The sequence below is a fragment of the Leucopleurus acutus genome (assembly GCF_964270905.1).
Source record: "Leucopleurus acutus genome assembly, chromosome: 14".
Lineage (NCBI taxonomy): Eukaryota > Metazoa > Chordata > Mammalia > Artiodactyla > Delphinidae > Leucopleurus > Leucopleurus acutus.
Window position 1 is genome coordinate 63714095 of NC_139156.1, and position 24176 is coordinate 63738270.

General features: G+C 39.1%; 1 protein-coding gene across 2 annotated transcripts in view; it reads right to left on the reverse strand.

The window, feature by feature from the left end:
- Positions 1 to 21801, reverse strand: part of MYPN (myopalladin) — a gene marked incomplete at both ends in the record, with an annotated part of 66301 nt that extends 44500 nt beyond the window's left edge. Inside the window, 4 exons of one of the 2 annotated variants that reach the window (XM_082855115.1) lie at positions 294 to 408; positions 3539 to 3590; positions 6694 to 6869; positions 20900 to 21801. In XM_082855115.1, the coding sequence (XP_082711241.1) occupies positions 294 to 408; positions 3539 to 3590; positions 6694 to 6869; positions 20900 to 21801 (1245 nt within the window). Of the gene's footprint in view, positions 1 to 293; positions 409 to 3538; positions 3591 to 6693; positions 6870 to 11401; positions 11422 to 20899 lie in introns of those variants that run through there. The other variant, XM_082855116.1, reaches the window with a different exon arrangement.
- Between the last annotated feature and the right edge of the window lie 2375 nt (positions 21802 to 24176).

The window sequence follows — 24176 nt, forward strand, 5'->3', positions numbered from 1 at the left end:
TATATGTAGTCAATGCCCTTCATAAAGCTGGAATATCAGAGACTACTTTGTAGAGTTTCTTTTGCTATGAAATTTGCCTATGAAGTTAGAGAATATGTTCCCAAAGCCGGGGGAACTACTGATATTGTACATCAGAAGCACAAAGTGATTATCATGACTATAGAAGTGTGTTGCCCAAGGTCATTATGAAGTTGCAACAGAGGAGAACATGATCATGCCATACAAGATGGTCATGGTCACAGTGCCTGCCTGTCACAATCCATGGCACTTGTGTCTCACTTAGACCCTTGTACCTGCTGAACGGTTGACACACTGGGCTGGGCCACCACAGGCTGGGCTTGGGGTACTGCTGAAGGAATGGCTGCAGAAGTAGTGGGAGGGGATGACACCTCACTTGGCTTCTGGATTCTGAGAAGTGATTAAAATATAGATTATAAAACAGACCTATCATCGTTGTGAAAATCCTTTCAGCAAAGCTTTCAGAAATGCTTACAGAAATCTTCGTTCAACAATATTACACAAACATTTACTGAGGGCTTTGCTACACACTTTGTTAGGCAGTGTAAACAGGAAGATCATAAGACGCCAGTTCTGTCCTTGAGTTAGCTGCTGTTGGCAGAGCTGGGGACTCCAGCATATTCTCAACTCACTGAGATTCAAGACAAGTGCTGTGACAGAGCATGTGCAGAAAATTGTTTGAGATCTGTTTTGGTTTCGCCCTCTGTGTTTTCCCTCCCCCTCCTATTTCAAGTAGGAGGCCAGGCTTTGTAAATCTTTGCTTCTGGGATTCTGGCATGGCAAAAAGCAGAAATAGCCTGAGTCAATGAGCTCTTCAGGTTTACACAAATTAAATTAAAGAGATTGTTTGAAGGGCAAGGGAGCCAGAAAGTATTCTTGAGAAGGCTGCAGAGGGTAGATTATTTCAGTTTTGTTGTGGGGAAGAGAGAGGTCCAGGGATCTTGCCAGAGAACCTAACAAGAGGGAGAACCTGAGTCCAGAGGGGATGACAATCCCTTGATTAAAGGCTCCCAATCTTGCTAAAGATATCAATACCCAAACATATCAGGAAGAAACAAAGCACTAGACTTGAACGGACCTTGAGATCTGGGACATGGGCCTCTCACCCATAACCTGTGGGGATAGATGACCGATGACAGGATGGGCTTTCCTTTTGTCTAGATGTTACCTCTCTCTGCCTCAGCTTTCTCATCTCTAAAATGAGGAAATAATAATTCTTACCTCATAGGGTTTTTGTGAGGGTTAAATAAGGTAATTCATGTAAGATGCTTAGAGCAGTGTTTAATATCAAACTATATATCTACATCTCTGTATCTGCTATATCCCAGGAATCTTTGCACAGTTTTGGAGGGGGAAAGGGACACCCAATAATGACTGATTGAATTTTTTCCCAGAGCCAGGTAGGATGGAATCTCAGAAGCAGAATCATTTGATGGTGTAGAGGCTATCAGTGTTCCTGAAGCATCTGTCTTCTTCTTCTACGATGTTAGAATCCCTGATTTCTTTACATAGCTACTCCAAATAAAGATTGCATTTCCCAACCTTCATTGAAGCTAGCTGTGGCCACATGCCTACTTTCTGGTCATGGGATATGAAGGATAGTGATGTATGTAATTTAAGAGAGATGACCTTAAAAGGGGAGTAGGGTATGTCCTTTATTCCTTTCAATCTAAGAAGATGAGGCCACATCTTAGAATGAGGTGAAGCAGAAAGCTGGAAGCAGACCGGAACCCAGTGGAATTTGGAGCTGTTTTACCAGCCAAATTCATATTTTTATGTAAAGGAGAAAAATATTTGTCTTATTTAAGTTACTGTTATTTGGGGTCACTATTACACACAACTGGAGCTAAATCCTAACTACTACAAGTAGATTTAAAGAAAATGAACAAATGAGATATTTCTTGCTTATTTAAGTTCATATATCAAATTCATACCCATTAGGCTCTAATTCATACCCATGTTATGAGAGCCTTGAGGAAGGAGCGATGTATGTGCAATGGCAGAGGAGCTTATTATAGAACTTGACTGGGCTTTGAAGGATAAATAAGAGTTTGCCAGGCAGAGAAGATAGGTCATTCCTAGCAAAGTGAACAGCTTGAACGAAGGGGTGAAAATGAACCGCACATTGTTTGAGTGAGATGGCAGCCATGTAGAGAGCCTGAGGTGGGGGATTGGGGGAGGAGGGGCAGGAAAGCCTGGTTGATACTCTATTGAATAAAGCTTTGTATGCCCACGTTGAGATTTTTTAAAATGTCGTTTGTTTTGTGTTTGATTTTTATTTTCCCATAGGTAATAATTTTTTTAAGTCGGGAAAATGATAAGATCATAATTATCTTTGAACTGGCTGTATGTAGTTTGGAGACTGTAAAAGAGAAAAAGGTTGGAGTATCTATAAGGAGGGGACTGGCATAAAGAGACAGGAAAGAAGAGGAACTGAACTGAAGCCATGAGAATGATAAGAAAGAGAGTTAAAGGGAGAAATCATTTACTCTGGTTATGAATTTTCATGTGTGCACAAAAGCTAAAAGCAAATTATCATTCCAAAGTAGGCATACCCCCCACATTTTGAAGAATAAGTCATGATTTCTGCCCTTAAGAGCTTGCCTTCTGTAGGAGAGGAAAGAATACGCAAATTCAGTTATCGGCTCCTTAACCTGTCTTCCAGACATTGCCCATGTTTCAGGTAGTCTCAAGGGATGGCTGTTGTGTCTGTTTCTAGTTCCCATGCCTTCTGTCCACAGTCTCCTCTTCCCGAAATACCCTTTCCTCCCTTGTTCGGGGGTGTCCACCTACTGCTCTTTTAAGACCCAGCTCAAGGTCACCAACTCTGTGAAGCATTTCCTGATCTCTCTTTCCCTCCCCAACCAATAAAGAGCTCTTTGTGCCAAGTCCTTAAACCCTGCACATGGTTATATCATAGTCTATTACACTTTATTACTCTTACTGTCTATATGTGTGGTATACATCTTTTGCTATATTTGCTATACATATATTTCCCTCTCCTAGACTGTGAGCCTCTTGAAGGCAGGAAGCATCTGATTTTTCTAGTACCCAGTGCATCTAGTGAAGTTCCTGGTGTAGAGGAGGTGCTTAGCCAATGGTTGTGGAAAGTAATGTAACTTTGTTCACTACCCAATACAATCGTTTAGCAAAAAGGCTGTGTCTTGCCCAGATCACTCATACATATAATTTTTGTTCACCAGACTGTGTGTTATTTTGAATACTATTATTTAGTTAGAAAACATGAATTTTTTTTAACCACTGAGTTATTTGTTTTTTACTTTTTACATATAAGCATGATGATATTTCATACGTGATACTTCATTTTTAAAATATTGGGAATATTAAAATTAATCTTTGAAGCAGCAACAAGCAAAAGAAATAGCATTTTCTCCAAATCCACCCAATCTTATTTTTTTTTGAGGTCAAACCCTGGAGCCCCCCTCTTCAAGTTCTACTAAACAATTAGAAGCTTTCTCAGGACCCAAGGATGCTAAATAAGATAGAAAATTGGAATTACCGATTCATTTCGTCCTTGTTAGGGTCCCCTTCTGAGTCAGAAGAAGAAACCCCTGGAAAAATAAAAATAAGACATGTAATTAAAAAAAATTTTTTTTTAATGTATTTATTTATTTGGTTGTGCTGGGTTTTAGTTGTGGCTCGCGGGCTCCTTAGTTGTGGCATGTGAACTCTTGCGGCATGAATGTGGGATCTAGTTCCCTGACCAGGGATCGAACCCAGGCCCCCTGCATTGGGAGTGCAGAGTCCTAACCACTGTACCACCAGGGAAGACCCCTAAAAAAAAATTTCTTAAACTGGTTCCTAGGCATTTGAAGACCTATAGAATTTTAGACCTAGAAATAATCTCAGTGATTACCTAAACTAACACGTAGTTTACAGATGAGGAACTAGACCCTTAGTAGTTGAAGTACTTGCTCAGGTCACATGGCTAGTTAGTGACAGAGTTCAAATTAACTGGCCCAAATTCCACGTGTTCTTGTATATAAAACACCTGCTGATGCCTTTAGACTAACAGAGCAGTCTTTGCAGACCTTCTGTGGTGTCCATAAATCCTCTTGCTCTTGGCCTACATAGATTAAATAAAAGAAGGGATTACATTAGATTCCAAACGTTGTAGGTGTAGGTGGATGCTCTTCCATCCAGTCCTAATATTAACAAGTCACATTTCATCTTGGGAATGGGGGTGTTTGAAGCTCTGTTACTACAAATTTTTAAAAATCAGCAATCCAATCTCAGCACTGTTAGCAGAGCTTTGATCCTGGCTTTGCTTCTCAAGATAGTGAATTCCGGGAAGATATCACACAGCTAAATCTGGAGGTATTTATTGTACTCCAAAAATTTGAGGATGAAAACATGCAACACACTTCTATTCATATATTATTCATTGTTATTATCATTATTCAATCATCTATTCAATAAAAGTTTATTAAATAACCACTATGTACTTGGTACTATATAAGGTGTTGGAGATATAAAGAAGAATGAGACAGTTCCAGCCTTTATACCATAATAATACAATATTTAAGTGCTAAAAGCAAGGCATACATAAGGTATTAGAGATGATAAAAGTACTAAAGAATGGCTCCCAGGGCTTCTCTGATGGTGCAGTGGTTAAGAATCCACCTGCCAATGCAGGGGACACAGGTTCGAGCCCTAGTCTGGAATGATCCCACATGCCGCAGAGCAACTAAGCCTGTGCGCCACAACTACTGAGCCTGTGCTCTAGAGCCCACATGCCACAACTACTGAAGCCCGTGTGCCTAGAGCCCGTGCTCCGCAGCAAGAGAAGCCACCGCAATGAGAACCCCGTGCACCACAACAAAGAGTAGCCCCTGCTTGCCGCAACTAGAGAAAGCCCGCTCGCAGCAACGAAAACCCAACTTAGCCAAAAATAAATAAATAAATAAATAAAGACAAAAACTGAGGTCAATATACAAGGTAAATAAACTGATTTGTTCCCTAAAATTAGTCATCTAAGTTTGGTCCTGATATAAATGCCTTTCCAAGGCTCCCAAATGGTCTCCCTGCTTCTGCTCCTTTTGGTATATTTTCAACCAGGAGCCAGAGTGGCCCTGTTAAAAACTAAGTCCGATCATGTCACATCTCTGCCTAGAATCCTCCAGAGTTTCCCATCTCCTTCAGAGTAAAAGCCAGGTCCTTGCAGTGACCCGTGAGGACCTACATGATCTGCTCACCTGCTTCCTCCCACCTTCACCCCATCTTGAACTTCTGACCTCAACTGCTCATCTCCGTCCCCTAAGACAGACACACTCCCTCTTCTGGGCCACTGCACTTACTGATTTCTCTGCCTAGAATGTTTTTCCCTTGAATATCTATCTTTGTGGCTCACTCCCTCAGTTCCTTCAGGTCTTCATTTATATGTCACCTGGTGAGTGAGGTCTTGTACATCCGCCTGTACACACACACACACACACACATGCATGCAAACACACGCCACATATATACATACACATACTTCCTATCCCTTTTCCTTGCTTTCTATTTCTTTCATATGCTCATATATGCTGTAAGATAACAGAAAACATATATTTTGGTCTCTGCCCCTGGTTCCCGGCACAGAGCTTCTAAAAGCCTTATTATTCCCTAAGTGATGAGCACTTAGGAGCATCTCTTGTTCTAATACTTGTCTTTGACCAGGTCCCTGACACAGGGTTCCTAAAACTCTAATAAATTCCTAAGTGATGAGAGCACTGGAAGCATCCTTTGTTCTAATGAGGTGACTCGGGATGGCTCCTGGGTGCGGGCTGGTCACCCGAAAACCAAGCCATAATTTTGACGCTTGGAATTTTCAGCCCCACACCTCATACTCCAGAGAGGGTAGAAGGGCAGGAAATGGAGTTAATAGTTGGTCATGCCTGTGTGAGGACACCTCCATAAAATTCTAATAGTATGGGGTTTGGAGAGCTTCTAGGTTGGTGAACGTAAGCACCCTGGGAGGGTGACGCACCCCAACTCCACGGGGACAGAGCTCCTGTGCTCAGGACCCTCCCACCTCGCCCTATGTATCTCTTCATCTGGCTGTTCATCTATATCCTTTATCACACCCTGTAGTAAACCGGTAAAAATAATTAAGTGTTTCCCTGAGTTCTGTGAGCGACCCTAGCAAATTAATTGAACCTGAAGAGGGGTTTGTGAGAACCTCCAATTTGTAGCCAAGTCAGACAGAAGTTGTGGGTAACCTGTCCACCTACTGCGTGTGATTGGCATCTGAAGGGGGTGGGGGTGAGCAGTCTTGTGGGACTGAGCCCTTAACTGGTTGGATCTGACACCATCTCCAGGTAGATGGGTCAGAATTGAGTTAAACTGTAGGAAACCAAATTGGTGCCGTGAAGAATTGCTTGTTGCTGGTGTGGGAACCGCCTCCCCCATGAGACACACACACATTGAAACTGATGATCAGAATCATTTCATGTACCTAACATAGTATATATATTTTATTTATCTCATTTATTTTCTGTCTCTCCTATTCCAATGTAAATGCCATCTATCCACGAACCTAGGGATTTTTGTCTGTTTGGCTCACTGCTGTTATCCCCACTGAAGAGTGTGTGGTAGAGCAGGCCCTCAATAAATATTTATTATAACTATATATCTTACTAGTAAGTGCCATGCTCCAAGAGTATTTTGCTTTACCTTCTATGTAAATCTCAGCAGAAGTTGAATCTGTCCCATAGATGTTAGAAGCAAAGCAGGAATAGCGTCCTGTGTCCTCTTCAAAGGCTTCAGCAATGGTCAGTGAGTGCAGTTTTCCTGCCTGGATGATGTGAACGTCTGGGGAATTTTCAAGCTCCTTGCCTTCACAGTACCACCTGCAAGGAAGCACATTGGCATGACTGAAATGTGAGAATTAATAACATAAATGGGTTCAGCTATTCCCTGAGAAGAAAACTGTGGCAAACTTAGAGTCAGAACATTAAACAGTCCATTATTATGGTGTAATTTGGTTGTAACGATGAGAAGGAATGGCAGGATTCACAGTGACACTTTTTTCAGGAAATTAGCAAGTGGCTCCTATTAAGAATGATACAACTGAAAGAAGAAATTGAAGTGATGCAGCCACAAGCCAATGAATGCCAAGGAATGCCACCACCAGAAGCTAGAAAAGACAAGGAAGGAGTCTTCTCAGAGTTTCAGAGGGAGCACAGCCCTGCTGATACTTTGATTCTGGACTCCTAGCCTCCAGAAGTGTGAGACAGTAAATTTCTGTTGTGTAAGCCATCAAGTTAGTGGTACTTTGTTATAGTAGCCCTAGGAAACTAAAACAGGGGGCAGGAAATAAGATAGAGTCATGTTGTTTGCATATGCATAAGGAAAACTGGAAAGAATGGAATGAAAATCAAAGTGGCTTCCTATTGGGGTGAGGGGAAACAAGATGGATGAAGACAGATGGGGTGAGGTGTCTCAGTGTACCCCTTTTTATAACTGTTTTCATTTTTAAAGTAATAATTATTAATCAACATCGTATTAAAAAGAAATTAGGTGGAGACGTTACCATTATTCAATGTCAAAAATTAAGGAGTCCTGGCAATCGTTAATCTTTATTGTAATTTGAGATCTAACCACTCAGTGCTTGAACCCCTCCCTCCCACCATTTATAAAGCGAGATTCTAAAGCACATTTAAGAAAACTCACCTATTCAATGGCTTCCCAAGAGTTAAGCTTTTCTCTGCTGTTCCATAAGTATGTCATATTCACCCCTACATTCGAGCCTCTGCTCATGTGTTTCTCTCTAGCTGAGATTCTCTTCCTCACCTTTCAGCTACTGCAAATATAACTCATCCATCAGTTTGGCTCAGGTATCACCTCCTACGCAAAGCACCTTTTACCATCAATTCTCAATGATTGTTTACCTTTTTCTTTTTAAACTATACGGTGTCATGCAAGGCTTGATTATATACTGTCTTTTTTTAAATAGCTCTTTATTGGAGTAGAATTGCTTCACAATACCACGTTAGTTTCTGTTGCACAACAAAGCGAATGAGCCATATGCATACCCATGTCCCCATATCCCCTCCCTCTAGGTCATCACAAAGCACTGAGCCCATCTCCCTTATATTGTCTTTTATAATCCTCTATTTGGGGAATCTGTCACTAAATTGTAAGTTCTTTGAAGGTAGGGACGGTGGCTTACAAGCTCATGCAGCATCCACACTGCCTAGTCCAGTTTTCTGTACACTTTCTCCTTTGGCCATTACCTCATCCCTTAGTTTCAATTATCACCTCTACTCGGGATAATATTCAAACCTGCCTCCCAGCTCTGACCGCTGGATCCCTTCTCCCATCATTCTCCCTTTACTGTGTTGCAACCACATTGGTCTTTCTATTCTGTGAACACATTAAGATACTCTCCATGTTAGGATTTTTGTACTTCCTGAAATCCTTGTCCCCTAGTCTTTATAAAAATAGGCCCTTTTCATCAGTCAGGCCTCAGTTCAAATGTCACCTCCTCGGAGAGGCCGTCCCTGAACCTCTTCCTAATGTAGCTTCTTTATCCTCAGACACTCTCACATTATCCTCTTGTGTTATCTTCATAGCACTTATTATTATCTGAAATTATCTTATATGCTTGCTGACTTTGTTATTATTTGCTCCCCCTACTATATTATAAACTCCACGAGAGGACCTTGTCAGTCTTGCCAATATAATCCCACACTTACAGCAGCATCCTGGCACATAGTAGGTATGCAGAAAAATTGTGTTGGATTTGTTGAAAGACCAAATGATGGAAAGCATTGATAGTTAATATTTCGTAAGTATTTTATTTGCTTCATCAAATTCTCTGCCATTGTTTGATCTGTTGTGGCAGCAGCAGTACATGCAGCTGCTGAAATGGGTTTCTAAATCTTGCAAAGCATGAATCTCAGCAGGACCCCATGGAGCTTGTATGAACAAACCCTCAGAGCAAGGTAGTTGTAAATACAAATAGTGAATGTCCAGAAAAACATGTGTTTATCTTTACTCTCTGCTGGAAATGACCCTAAAATGAGAATAAAGGAGGTTTTTAAAGGGATAAAAGCACAAGGTCCAAAAGAATGGGAAGGGAGATAACAGCAGACCTGAGACCTCAAACACTTTTGGAAGGTGGAAAGCAGAATGAGAAGCGAGGAGAGTTGAAAAATCTGAAAACGAAGTGCCTACTTGGGGATGTCAGTGAAAGAAAGCAATTTGTGCAGCAAAACCCCAGCAAGATTTAGGATTTAGAGATACAAGTTTGGGGGTGTGGAAACACACTGACAATGGAGGAGGGAGTTACAGAGCTTAAAATAGGGTCACTGATTGCAGGTTTAGAAAATGAACATTTAGATTCCCCCAGCAGGTTGCATCCCCTCTTCTGAGCAGTTAGGAGATGCCCCAGGCTGAAGGCTGAGTTGTTGGCTGTGTGAGCAGCTGCTCCATATTGGAGCAAGAGGAAGAAGGGTAAAAAATAGATGGGCCTGGCGGCTTAACTGTGTGGAACAGAGTATTTAGGAAATGTTTTACAAATATATTGGAAAACTGAGATGAATTGTCTTAGGACCACAGAGCTAAGCATATAAAAAACGAGACAGTCATCAACTCCAGGTGAAAATTAAAAGTTATACAAGCAAGGAAGCAGTCATTTTTCCCTATTGGGCTTGGCAGAAAGTAATACATAGTAACAAGAAGTTAAACATTAAATTTTTTAAAACAAGAGTGTGCTATGATTATACTGAGGCAATGAAGGAAGGAACAATGGAGGTTCTGGTTTAGTGAAGGGGTGCTAAACCACCATCTTCTGGAACAGGAAGTAAAGAGAAAATAGCATCAGCATACCAAGCAATAGTGGTTTATAAGCATATTACAGTGGTTCTCTTCACTTTCACTTTCTGTGAAGACTAAACTATTTTCCTGTAATACTAAGATATTATTTGCCTTTTCACTGTGTTAACATTTACACTGATGGTGCAAAAGCCACAGTGGGTAAAATTACTGGTGCTTCAGCAGCATAAGACTGAGTAGTGGTCATTGGGTTCTTCACCACCACACTTGCAGTTAAAAAAAAAAAGCCAGGTTCACTTAAAAATGTCCTCAATGAAGCAGTAAAACTCATTACATTTATTGCATCTCAACCTCGAGTCCACATCTTTTTAACGTTCTGGGTGGCGAAATGGGAAGTAGCATAAGGCATTTCTCCTGAATACAGAAGAGCACTTGTGTGGCTTTTTAAGTTGAACTAGGCACTTAATGCATGAGGCAGTATCTTAACTTGAAAGAACAGCTGACAAATTATGGTTATTCAGATTTGGGTATCTGGCAGACGTTTTCTCAAAAACGAAGGAAGTAAGCCTGTTGTTTCAAGTAAAAATAACTGATCCCATTTGTTGCCAATGAAAAAATTTGAGCTTTCAAGGAAAAATTAGAGTTTTGGAAAACTTGTATCTCCCATACTGAGTTTAGGGCTTCCTAATACTTAAAGAGATTTTTAATGAAATCCATGATATTAACATATATGAGTTTCTAAATATTATATAATAAAATGTGTCAACATTTGGAAGATCTACATTACTCATTTTCCAAATGACCAATACGTGATGTTATCCATTCAAAGTTCAAGACAGACAGAGGGTTTTAGTACAGCAGGGTACAAAAGTTCATTGGTGTGGTTTCAGATTTCACATTGCAACTAACCTTTAAGAAACTACTGCAGTTGAATTTTCATGTAGTATCAAATCAGAATAGCCACATTATCTGAAAGGGCTATTAAAGTATTCCTCCTGCTTCCAGCTACATATCTGTGCAACGCCAGATTTTTAAAGTTAACTGCAACCCAGACAACATATCACAGCAAACCAAGTGCAGAAGTAGATACGACAATCTAGCTGTCTTCTATTACGCCAGACATTAACGAGGTTTGCAGAAAACATGAAACAATGTCACTCTTCTCACTCAAATATTTTTTGGGGAAAATACAGTTACTTTTCATAAAATTATTCATATGAGCATGTTTATCACTGTTATTTTAAAATAAGTAAGCAACTATTTTAAAAGTTCCTCAGTTTTAATTTCTAATATGATAATTATAGATATAATTCACATAGAACCTCTTTTGCATCTCAATAATTTTTTAGACTGTAAAAGGGTCCTGAGAACAAAAAGTTTGAGAACCACTGGCATATAATTTAGAAATCTAGAGGTGAATAAATAGGAAACTGCAAAAATAGTTGAAAATGATCCGTTTTTTAATATTATTTGACTTGTTAAGCAATGTACCTGTATTAATTTGATAAGACAAATATAAATATTTCAAAACAAACAAACACCTTCCCTTATATAAACACTATAAGGTTATCTCATTTCTTTGGATAACATTTCTCTTCTTTACCAAAATGAGAGTGGAAACATCTCTGAGCAATTGGACAGCTGGAGGCGATAAGTGGAGTGATTCAAATGCCCAAACTCTCTGTCAGAAACATTTTTGTCCTTACTCAGATGGCCAGGATGGCTTCAGCCAGCCCCAAAGGACAGCTAGTAACCACTGTCACTCTTACTTTAACACCATGACCCACTGAGAAATAATGCTCCAGTCAGGCTGCCTTCTGAAAAGAAATTAAAATTTACCCAGCTACTCTGAAGACTTTTGAGGGGAAGGAGGAAACATGCTCTCCTCAGACATCTATCCACGTTAGGGAATGCTTTCATAGAAGTACCCTGCCCAGATGCATGTTTTTAGAACTCCAGAGCTCCATGACACTTACAGAATGGCACTGGATGCCAGACATGATTCATGGTTCAGCAGAAATGAGTCAGTGATCTGGGGAAATGGGACAAGTCCAAATGATAAAGAAGGCTCCATCTTTAATGCACTAAGGACAGCTTGCCAGACCTGCTGATTTGGCTAGCTACCAAGGCTGGGAATGAAGACACTGAAGAGACACATTTTTCAGATTTAACTGGACTTTTAAGCTACATATCACCATTCTGCTCTTAGGTTACTATTTTGTCTAAAATATGGTGTGGCTAAATATTATGACTCATTGTTTTAGCACATTAACAACTCCTAAACATAATTTGAATGTGTTATTGTGGCTCACCAGTAATAATGCTCATTAAAAGAATGATTACTCAGAGCCTTCGGTTAACGCTGACCCAGCCTTTCCAATGTCCCTGTCCCACCTCCTACTACTCCCTCTCCTAATACCCTGTTTGTTTACTTCACAGAACCTACATATCACTTATAATTATATGTTTACTTATAGGTTTATTTGTTTAAGATCTCTCTCCCTTACTGGACAATAAACACCACAGGGCAGAGATTATCATTTTTGTTTGGTTTACCACTTGTTTATCTGGTTCCTAGCACAGCGTATGGCACGACATAGCTGTTCCAAAAAATGTTTGTTGTATGACTGTTAAGTGAATGAATTCAAATTAAGATTATTACAGCCTCTAGTCTGTTTCATTTTCATTTTTCAAGAAGGCTTGGGGGCTAGATGCCTGATTTCTTAAGTAAAGAATGTAAGCCCTCTGAAATAGCCAAAAGGTAGTTTATTTATTTATTGACATCTTCAGCTCTCTCCATGCATGAGAATGACTCTTCATATAGAAAGTGCAACTGGAGTATATAATAGTAGACATTTTCTTACAGGACTCAAAGTTATGTTGGATTTCGTAACACAATTCAGTGTTTTGTATGTCCTGTTTGACCACTACTGAGTTAACGAACTTAAGTTTTCATGTCCAATGGCTATATTTCACTCATAGGAGTGTGGGGTTACAGGTGGGATGGTTATGTCTATGCTTTAACTTTTATTAACATTTATTGAGTTCTTCCAGGTGGAAAATTCTTGGTACACTAGACTCAAACTATAAAAACCAAAACCATAAAGGAAACTTCAGTTAATTTGATACTAAAGTTTAAAATATCTAATTATCAAAATATACCATAAAGAAAGATCAAATGGGGAGAGAATATTTTCATAACACACAATGTCAAATGATTAGTTTCCTAATCATATTTTTAAAATTCTTACAAATCAATAAGAAAAGAACAAATTGATAGAAAAACTAGTGAAAGATGTAAACAGACCCCTCATAGAAAATGAACCCTAAATGATCAATAAACATATTTAAAAATATCTCAACCTCCTTAGTTGAGATTTGTGAAAATGAAAATCACAACAAGAAGCCTTCATACCTATCAGATTTGCAAAAATTAAAACATCTGATAATATCCATATTACAATGTAGAACAACCAGAACACTTAGGTAATGTTGGTCGGAATGTAAATTGAAACAATTCCTTTGGAAAATAATCTGGTGTTATTATAAAGTTGAAGTTGTACATACTCTGCCAGCCATTCCATGCCTAGACATACTCGTGCACCAGGAGACTATGCTAGAACATTTATAATACCATTGTTCCTATTAGGAAAATAACTGAAAACAACCCAAATGTACATCAGTGATACAATTCTCTCACCTTACAGTAAAATACTATGTAGCAACGAAAGTGAATGAATGAGAGTTACACGCAGCATCACGGGTATACTTTTTAGAGAAAAAAAATGCAAGTAGCAGAAGAATACGTACATTATGATTCCACTTACTTAAGCATTTTACAACAGTAAAATTAAAAAAATTTTTTTAAACTCTTTATTATGGAAACTTACAAAGGTACACAAAGTAGAGAGGCTGTATTATGAACCCCCACGCACGCATCACTGAGCTTCAACAAACGGCAGATGTGTTTCTTTTATACCTTCCACTTTTCCCCACCTTGACTTATGTTAATGTAGATATAGGACTTTGTGTCGTTTCACCTGTAAATACTTCTGTACCAATATTGTTTAAGGACATAAGGATACGTTGTAAAATTATGAAGAAAAACTGTTAAGAAAAATTTAAAGAAAAAACAAGATTTGGGCTAGTGGTTACCTCTGAGCAGGGAGGAAGGGACAGGATCAGGAAGACAGTAGATTTAAAAATGATAGTAAGGTGGGCACACAGGTATCTGTGCTATTATTCTTATAATATATCCATATTGTAGGTATTCTTCAGTATCTGTTCAAAATGCACTTGTAAAACAATTCAGAAAATTCCGTCTGGTGATCCTTTTCCACTTTGGGAGTATAGATAAGGAGGTTGAGAGATTGAATAGAGAAGGTTAGTAGGCAAGTGACAGGGACTTCTACAGAATCCCTTGGAGATCTTGACTTGTAGCCTCTGGAGTTGGTGGTGGTACAGAGGCTTTACCCAGCTCTTGCCTCAAAAACTTTTTTTCTTTTTTTTTTTTGCGGTACGCGGGCCTCTCACTGTTGTGGCCTCTCCCGTTGCGGAGCACAGGCTCCGGACGCGCAGGCTCAGCGGCCATGGCTCATGGGCCCAGCCGCTCCGCGGCATGTGGGATCTTCCCAAACCGGCACACGAACCCAACCCGTGTCCCCTGCATCGGCAGGCGGACTCTCAACCACTGCGCCACCAGGGAAGCCCGCCTCAAAAACTTTTAAGATGAAAGGATATTTAGCATTGTCCAAGAGGGAAGAGCAAGAAGAGAGGGCTGCGTTGGAAACCGCCAACATTTACAGAGTTTGTGAGGGCAAAGATGTGGGTTTTCCCATGGGCCAAGTGGACACCACAGACATTAGCTTGGTTTTCTATCTCAAAACAGATCTACCTCGGGCTTCCCTGGTGGCGCAGTGGTTGAGAGTCCGCCTGCCGATGCAGGGGACACGGGTTTGTGCCCCGGTCCGGGATGATCCCACATGCCGCAGAGCGGCTGGGCCCGTGAGCCATGGCCGCTGCGCCTGCGCGTCCGGAGCCTGCGCATTCGGAGCCTGTGCTCCACAACGGGAGAGGCCACAGCAGTGAGAGGCCCGCGTACTGTAAAAAAAAAAAAAAAAAAACAGATCTACCTCAAAGAACCACCTGCTAGGGTGAGTGACACCAACAGAAAGAGGCTGTGAGGGGTGTACTGTTGGAGTAGGGACTGAGGAGCAGGTGCTAGAACATGAAGTAGAGATTACAACCTTCAGGTCAAGGAGCAGAGCAAGGGGCCAGCCCCCCGGGCGATGAGGTCTCTGTAGAGATTGCAGAAGTCCTCAGCACAGAAACAAACGGCACTTTGTTAAAGCACCGATGTCTGGGCCTGCGCTCTAGAGATCCTAATTCAGTAGGTCCGAGGTAGAACCTGCAAATTTGCATATCCATCAAGGCTCCAGGTGATGCTGACCTGCTGGTCCAGGGACCCACTTTGAGTAGCTTGTTCTGGGAGGCTCTTGAAATCCAGACTCTGTCCTCCCTCTCTGAACTTATCCCAAACCATTTCCTCCTCACTCTTTATGTTCTGGTGACATCAGTTCCTTCAGTTCCTTAAAGTTAACCATTGTCTCACTGCCTCAAATTTGTTATTCCCTCACCCTGCAACACTCTTCCCTAAATTCCGCTTTGCTGGCCTAACTCCTAGTCATCTTTTATGTCTCAGCTTAAATACCACTTTTTAGGAAAACCTTCCCCAACCCATTCACAAGGTTTGGTCCCTTTGCTTTATGCACCCTCCTTTATAACATTTATCACAATTGTAATTACAATCACTGGAATTTTTGTCTGTGTTCTTTTCTAGATTCTAAGATCCATGAAGGCAGGGAATTTTCCTTGTTCGCTGCTTTAATCCTATTGCCTGGAACAGTACATGGCACATAATAAACACTTAATATTTGTTGCATGAATGAGTAAATGAAGGTATATAGATTTTCCCAGAAGGTAGAAGAAAATGCCCCTAAATAAGGTAATGTTTTAAAATGTTTACATAATATTTTACATTACATATCATGTATAATTATTTATAATATTTTAAAATTTCCCTATATCACTTAAAACATCCTTTGTCTTTTTTTTTTTTTTGGTCATGCCACACGGCTTGTGAGATCTCAGCGGGTGCCCTTGACAGTGCAAACATGGAATCCTAACCACTGGACCGCCAGGGAATTCCCAAGCATCCTTTGTCTTTACAGCTAATTTATTCCCTCAGCACGCCACTTACAGGCAAATGTCCAGAAGTAGCAATAGCAAAAACTTAATAGCCAAAGCAGATATCAGCATCTATAAAAGGTAAATTTTTGCTGCTTCAGAGCGTTATGTACAAGCAAACATACTTAGTGTGACCCAGCTGTACATTCCTGGGAAAAGAATTTTGTGTCAGGATACAAAAAGGGATCATGGCCATTTGCTGTGAATTCCTGCAGACTCTTTCATCTGTGGGTAACACATGAATGTATTTCAGCTCCTCCGATGAAGCTATGTTCAAGATTAACAAGCTTTCAAAACAGCTAGCTTTAATGATATAGGATCCTACCCTTACAAAACAAAACAATTTCTTCCCAGTCAACTTGGAAATCAACAAATATAGGCAAAAAGGATTCTTCAATTTGCTAAACTAGGGTTATAAAAACATGGGTAGAATACTGAGAACACAAAGAGGCACACACCTACAAGGTTAGACTTCAGTTGCCAGGTATATGTATTACATTTTCTTGCAAAAATAGCAAAAAGGATACTTTTCTTTTTGACTGTGTTTTCCTTTATGGCAAACCAAAGTGTCTCATTATTTTAATGCATTTTTAAAGACGTTCTCAAAATCTGTGCGTCTGGGTTCTATGGAGTTGCTTTAGGAATTTCAGTGGTGAGCAAAAAGGTAGGACTGCATGCCCCCTTCCACCCCAACTCTCTTCAATCCCAGAAGCACTAATTCTATCTTTAAAAAGTGTGTGTGTGTTGCTATACAGCAGAAACTAACACAGTATTGTAAAGCAACTATACTCCAATAAAAAATTTTTTAAAAAAAGAAAAAAAAAGTGCATGTGTGTGTGAACTATGTATTGGGGTCATGTAACAGATTTACTGTGGGGAGAAAAACGGGAGGAGGAATTACTGCCAAAAGAAGGTTGGAAAACCCTGGCCCAGTCTAGCACAGCTAGAAGTTAGTTCCAAGTGTTACCTGTATTTATAGTCCCTTTGTAATGCCAGAGATACTGTGTCCAAATTTCCCAGTGTCCAGGGCATTCCTTGGAATGTCTCCAGTTCCACTACCCTCTCATTTGACCTTCAATCCTGCATTTTGATTGTCTACTGGATATGGTCCCTCCATCTCCTCAGACTCAACTCATCCACCTCCAGTTTCTCAGACCTTGACAGTGACCCCAGAGTCCTCTCAGGTACCCAGCTTCAAACTCATCCTTCCTATCTAGTCAGTCACCAAGTTCGGCTTGGTTTCTTTTATTCTAAATTTTGCTCTCTCACGTCTTTTCTCTGCTTTTGCACTACCCCTACCCTGGTCTGATCAGAGCATCTGATGCCTGGAATACCCTTCACAGCTTCCTAAGTGGCCTCATGGCTCCATTCTTTTGGGGTCTAACTCATTCTTCCAGACTACTTAAATTCTCCCTTTCATCTTAGTACGTCCTTATACACAACCTTAAATGTTTTCCACTTGCTTTTGAAACCACTTCTGAACTATTCTACTTTGCTTTCAAGGCTTTTCGAAATCATCTGGCTCCACTGTTTTCCAGTTAGTTCAGTCTTCTCACTGTCATCTAAAGATATTATTACTATTCCAGCATCTGTACTTATGTAAACATGTTGAATTGACCTGGCCTAAAAGGACCTGTCCCTCTGCCTACCTCTTCTGTCTTTTCTCTCATCTTTCCTCACCTGTTATCCCATGTTCGTCACATAGCCAAGTACTTGCAGTTCCCTGGAAACATTCGTCTCTAGGCCTTTCCCCTTGCTTTCCTCTTCCACCCTTAGTTTTCTCAACTAAAGTGGCACCTCCAGCATTAATGTTTCCTTCATCCTGCACTTCAGGCAAAATATCACATCTTCCTTTGAGCTGCCATTGCATCCTATTCATACTTCTGTTACAGCCCTTATTATACAGTATTGCAATGTTTTGATTATATGTCTGTCTGATTCCTCTATTAGACTGTGAGCTGCCCTCTTAGAAGAGTTTTCGACTTGGTTTCAAAACAAGGTCCCTGACCTCCAATAGCTCCCAATTGTTTTGTACCATCAATGAGTCACTTTAGTAACTCAGTAGGTATTTGTTGAATGCATAAATGAGTTAAATTTCTACCTAACTTCTTCTTTCTCTTCAAGGTTCAACTAAAATCCCCTTATGTCTCTGAAGTCTCCTTTGACCTTTCTAGTCCTCCAGCCCTTCTCTGAAGTCTGATAGTCTTATGGTTGTCCTATAAAAATTAGGATGATTTATTTTTGTTATCATTATTTTTTTATTGGCGTATAGTTGATTTACAATGTTGTGTTAGTTTCTCCTGTATAGCAAAGTGAATCACTTGTACATATATCCACTCTTTTTTAGATTCTTTTCCCATGTAGGTCATTACAGAGTACTGAGTAGAGCTAGGATGATTTCTTTAACTGGATTGCAAGTTCCTTGAGAGCAGGGACACATTTATACCGTCTCTGTCATTGCACTGGTCACAGTGCTGAGTTTAGAGCAAAAGCTCAATACATATTTGCTTTGTGATTAGAGTTATATAAGTTCTGTACTTAGGAAAATAATGACAGCTAATAGTCTATTTGGAAAACCCTAAGTTTTTTCTTAATATGATTACTGTCATGAAATTCAGAAAATAGTGAGTACATATTAATTTCCTGCCACCAAAACAGTGGTTGGGATACAGGCATGAATTCTATCACTGAAGAAATGCTCTCCAGGTAAAAACTAGTATTGCTACATGGAAGTTGTGTATATTTCTTTCACTTTTAAATTTGTAAATATTTAATTGGTTGACTAAATAGTTTCTGAGTGACCACTAGGTTACTTTGGTTTTCAAGGAATGGGTATTTTGTAATTCTTCCTGGGTAATTTTTCTCACGGGAGCACTGAAGTCTTTTTTGTATCTGAGATTGTCATGGTCGAGAATGGGGAGGATGAGTCTTGAATGATCTGGTCTAATTTTTTTGAAAGAGTCCAATCTATGACCAGAAACTAGTGGAATGGATAGGATTAATCTAAGTAAGTTGTATGTGTGCCATAACTTGAGTGCTTACCAGCTTACTTAGACTGACCAGATGCCACTGAGTGGTATACGTCGTAGTGCTATGATGACTTCTTGCCAACATTACTGACCAGAGTTCCAGGGAGTGTCATCAGGCTTGCACAGAGTAGAAGGGTAGACACTGCCCTGTGTCGTGCAGTTCCAACCCTTTGCCACATCTTAGTGCAACTGTATCACTCCTGATTTAAATCTAAGTTGAGTTTCTTGTTTTCCTGTTTCTTTATGCATTAGTTTACTCATAACTTAGTGACTACTATATTATGCATAACTACTACAGGCTAGAAGCCATGCTTGGTGCTCAAGATCCAAAGGTAAAACAATAGAACCCCTGCCCTCAAGGAGGCCAGTTGGATAACTAAATAGTAAAATGTATACGCCATTGTAGAAATAATATTTAATATTGCCTTATGTTGACTCTGAAAAGCAAAATTCAATATATGAATATGTTTTTATACTAAAATCCCTTTAATCAATAGGAATACATAATTAAAGATATTATTAATACTAGTGCTATTATTACCCTATAATATGAATATTTTGCAAAGAGAAGATGAGGCCCTGCTTACATAACTAGAATAAATGTTAAATAGTATTCTAGTAGTAATTAGGTGGTTAGGGAGGCAAAGTAACTCTTATAGGACTCTAAATACCAGTAATTCTCTAAAAAGTAATATATTTCCAGCACATTATTCATATATTATTACATTATAATACAAGAGGTAGCAAATGTCACCCTGGGGGTTAAGGCTGGATCCAGATTTTGTGGGGCCTGAAGCTCATAAAAGTGTAAAGACCTCTTAAAAAAATAAAATAAAATTAGAACACAAAATTAGATGTAGCCTGTGCACATGAAGAGCCTTGAAGCTTAGCTTTACTTACTTCACAGAAAAGCTGATGGTAGACACATAAAAGATGAATATCCCTTCTACTCATCAGTCATATTAGGGAAAGACTTTGGCATTAGGGAGAAGAGTGCTCATTAAGTAGATATCAAAAATTATATAATAAATACAATACATATAAAATAAATCTTTAAATTGATTTTTGTCACAGCCTTATTCTACCTTTATTCTATCAGACTTTATTCTATTATTTGGTTTCTTTTTAATTAAAAAAATACCACAGGTATTCATTAAGTATAGGTCATAAATACTTTGTTTTTTAAGCTACAGGCTGTAGATCTGTGCTAATGCTTGTTCATTAGCCACATGTGGTATTGGGCACTTGAAATGTGGCCAGTGCATCTGAGGAACTGAATTTTTAATTGTGTTCAATTTTAATTAATTTAAATGTAAAAGCCGATACTCAATTCAGTTCTTACAGAACTTTTAAGTATGTTTGGAACAACTTGGGTCTTACAATCTACTTTTTCAACTACATTTTTTTGAAATCTAAATGCACATTAAGTATCTCCTAGGAAAATTTAACATCCAAACTGAGATGTGCTGTTAAGTGCAGAATTCACCTTGAGTTTTGAAGCCCCAGTGACAAAAGGAATGTAAAATATCCTACTACTAATTTTTATATTGATTACATGTTGAAATGGTAATATTTTTAATACATTGGTTAAATTATATATTTTTAAAAATTAATTTCACCCAGCTCTTTTTATTTTTAAAAAATGTGATGACTAGAAAATTGTAAATTGAATGTATATCTAATATTACACTTCTATTAAGACAGTGTTGCTTTAAACTCTGACTCAAAGTATATAATTTTTGAAACCACATACGTGAAAGATAAAATGAGGAGGATCACAGTAGATGGAAAGTAATTACCAAACATTACTAATGGGACATTTTTACCTTACTTCAGGTGGTGGAATTCCTACCACTATGCAATCCAACTGTACTCTGGTTCCTTCTGGAACTTCTCTGCTCCGTAACTTTTGAGTGAACCGGGGAGGTTGCCCTAGAGGTTCTTCATAGTACAAAGACGAAGGAGAAGACCCTGGGGTGGTGTCTCCCCCATCTGCCTCACTGGCAGCCTGCTCAGCTTCGCGCCTCTTGGCTTCCTGCTGTTCAAGGGCATGGTTCACTTCATTATCCCTGGTATCTGCAGGGATAGGGATGGGAACAGAAGATCTTTCTCTTCCTTCTGATAGATCTGAGAAACTGGAGCTGTTTTCCTGCATAACTTTGCTTTGAGATTCCAGTTTATTCTTGTGGTTTTTGCAGGCACGAGGTCTAATCCTTTTGGAGCTGTGGGCTTTGAAAAGGGATGACAGCTCTTCAATGAAATCGGCAGCCTTATTTAAGAATACTTTTTTGGACTGGGTTTCAGAACTATACTGTGGCCTTTTTGCCTCCTGGAGGCTCTCTTTAGAGTTGGTAGGACTTCGAGAGTTATCCTGGCAGAAGTTAGGGTCCAAACTTGATTTAGGTGAGTGTTTCATCTGATCAGAAGAAAAACATCTCCTAGCATGGGCTTCATCTGCTTTCTCCAAAGGGTCGTGATTGATGGCCAGTCTTGCCAGATTGACACTTTCATCTAATTCTTCTTGGCTCAGAAAGGCTGAAAGATCTGGAAGGTCATCTTGGCCTCCTCCACCTTCAGCAGCTCCAGAAGGACTGCCAAAATGGAAAGAGTTGGAGGAAGGCTCTGCTCGACTCCTCTCATTGTTTCCCTGATGTCTAGTTTCAGCTAAATAGCTCTCTCTTAGAAGCTGAGATATGGAAGTAGAAGCTTCTAGGCTGTCGTCTTGCATGCTGTCACAAAATAACAATAATAACAAAAAGTTTGGATCATTTCTACAGAATAACAAGTCTATGTTTATTACAACATGATAGATGCTTAAGAACTTAAATCTGAAAGTAAAATTGCCTAGTTTTGATACTTTCACAAAATTGACTTTAAAGACTTAAAGATTATTATTCTCATATTGTAAAATGGAGAGGAACTGAATGAGGTTTCCCTGAAATTGGAAATAAAAGCATGGTGATTATCACTTTATTAAATTCTTTAAATACAAGTTCAATTTTGAAAGCTATGCTATAACTATAGAGATATTAAATACAGTTTCTAAACATAATTTTGATAATATCTGTAAAGGGTTTTTAGTTTTAAAGTGCTTTCATACACAGAGAGTTTTCTCTCCATCCTCTCCCCCTTACCCTGAATGTAATAAAATAACAGAAATTAAAAGATGTTGACAATATAATCTCATCTAGTTACTGAAAATATAAACTTGATCTAGCTCCTGAAAATAAATAGTGCTTTTATTTTATGACTAGAGACAAGTTGTTTAAATTCAGTGTTGATTTTAGGCTCAGTGTGCTCTTGAAAACTATAATGATTTAGCTTTTTCAAATAAGGTATAATTATTTTAATTTCTACAAAGGTGTGAGTTAGAGCATAGGTTTTTAAAAAATCTCTTAAATTAACATTGGTGAAGAGGGGATATGGAAGACAGGGAAGTGGGGTGCAAGACAGGACACTTTTCACTGTATACCCTTTTCTTAATTTTAAATTGTAATTATACGAGTATATTCTAATCAGTTATATATTAACATAAATTATATGGGTATATTTATTCAAAAATAAATAATTTGTAAAGTCTTATAAAAATAGTACAATAACTTGTTCAAAGTCCCTTGGACTAGAAATTTTGGTAATGCAAACTACTTTCATATTATTAATGTTATACCCATTTATTCACTCACACATTTACTAGAAGGATAGCAAGCTTGTAACCCATAGGCTGTTACTCCTCTCTCGCCTCCTTAAGAGATGCAGCTAACTGATTACAGTATTCTTCCCATTGACCTTCACTTATTTAACTCTCCAGTCCCTCAGCCACCACCAGCCACTCAGAGCTGGTAATGGAGATGAAGACTATCTGTCATTCTTGGCTACTGTGTGCCTTGTGCTTGGAAGATGGAGAGGAAAGTAATCTCCTAAATATTGTCTGGCTTGAACATTCTATGACAAAATTTATTTCAGTTAATTTTTCTTCTTTCTTTTATATGACAGCCTCATATCATAAATAAAAATATTTGTAAGATCACAAAATATTACAAATAGGGCTTCCTAGGGACTGCCCTAGTTCTCAAAGTTTTAGAGTGCTATCTAAAACTAACCTCTAAACTGACAAGGTAGGCAGTCACCTTGAGAGGACAATTAAAGATGGCTAAAAGGATCACCTGCAGCAAAATGTTTTTTCATATGCTTCCATAGCCTGAGATTAACACTACTGGAGCCGCTTGTTTGGGTGAGCTTTATTGTGCCTTAAATAAAGATTAATTGAAAATGCAATGGGGTTGGAAGGGTGCAAAGATTTCTCTACAAAGATATTCATCATAGTATGGATGATAATATTAAAAAATTGGAACCGGGCTTCCCTGGTGGCGCAGTGGTTGAGAGTCCGCCTGCTGATGCAGGGGACGTGGGTTCGTGCCCCGGCCCGGGAAGATCCCACATGCCGTGGAGCGGCTGGGCCCGCGAGCCATGGCCACTGAGCCTGCGCGTCCGGAGCCTGTGCTTCGCAACAGGAGAGACCACAACAGTGAGAGGCCCGCGTACCGTAAAAAAAAAAAAAAAAAAAAAAAAAAAAATTGGAACCATGTCCAATAAGAAATTAGTTAAATTATGATATGCTCATTAAATAGAACTATATGGCTATTTTAAATTTTGAAGCACAGTGAATGATATACAAAATAGTATATGAAAATGTAATTGAGATCCCAGCTGAAAACTTTGCCTCTTTGTGCATTAACTTTGTAGAGGAACAGTTAAAGGTATTGAAATAAGGTACAAAATGCTATTTGAAAATGTAATTAATATACTGATTGAAAATCCTTTCCATTTGTAAATCAACTGTCCCATTAACCAAGTTTGAGTTTCTGTATATATTTAAATGTGAGGGGGGAAATTCAGTGCTTTATAAATCAGGATGGTCTTCTCTCTATTAGTTAGACATCACTGTATATTGTGTTTTAATGTAACTTTGTCTCTAGCTCTTTAAGATGGCTTTTATCTCGAGGCAACATGGAGTGAACATTGGCTTTGGAATCAGATAAATCTGTTTTCAAATTCTGGCTTCACCTCCTAGCAGTTGTGTGACTTTGAGAAAATTACTTAACT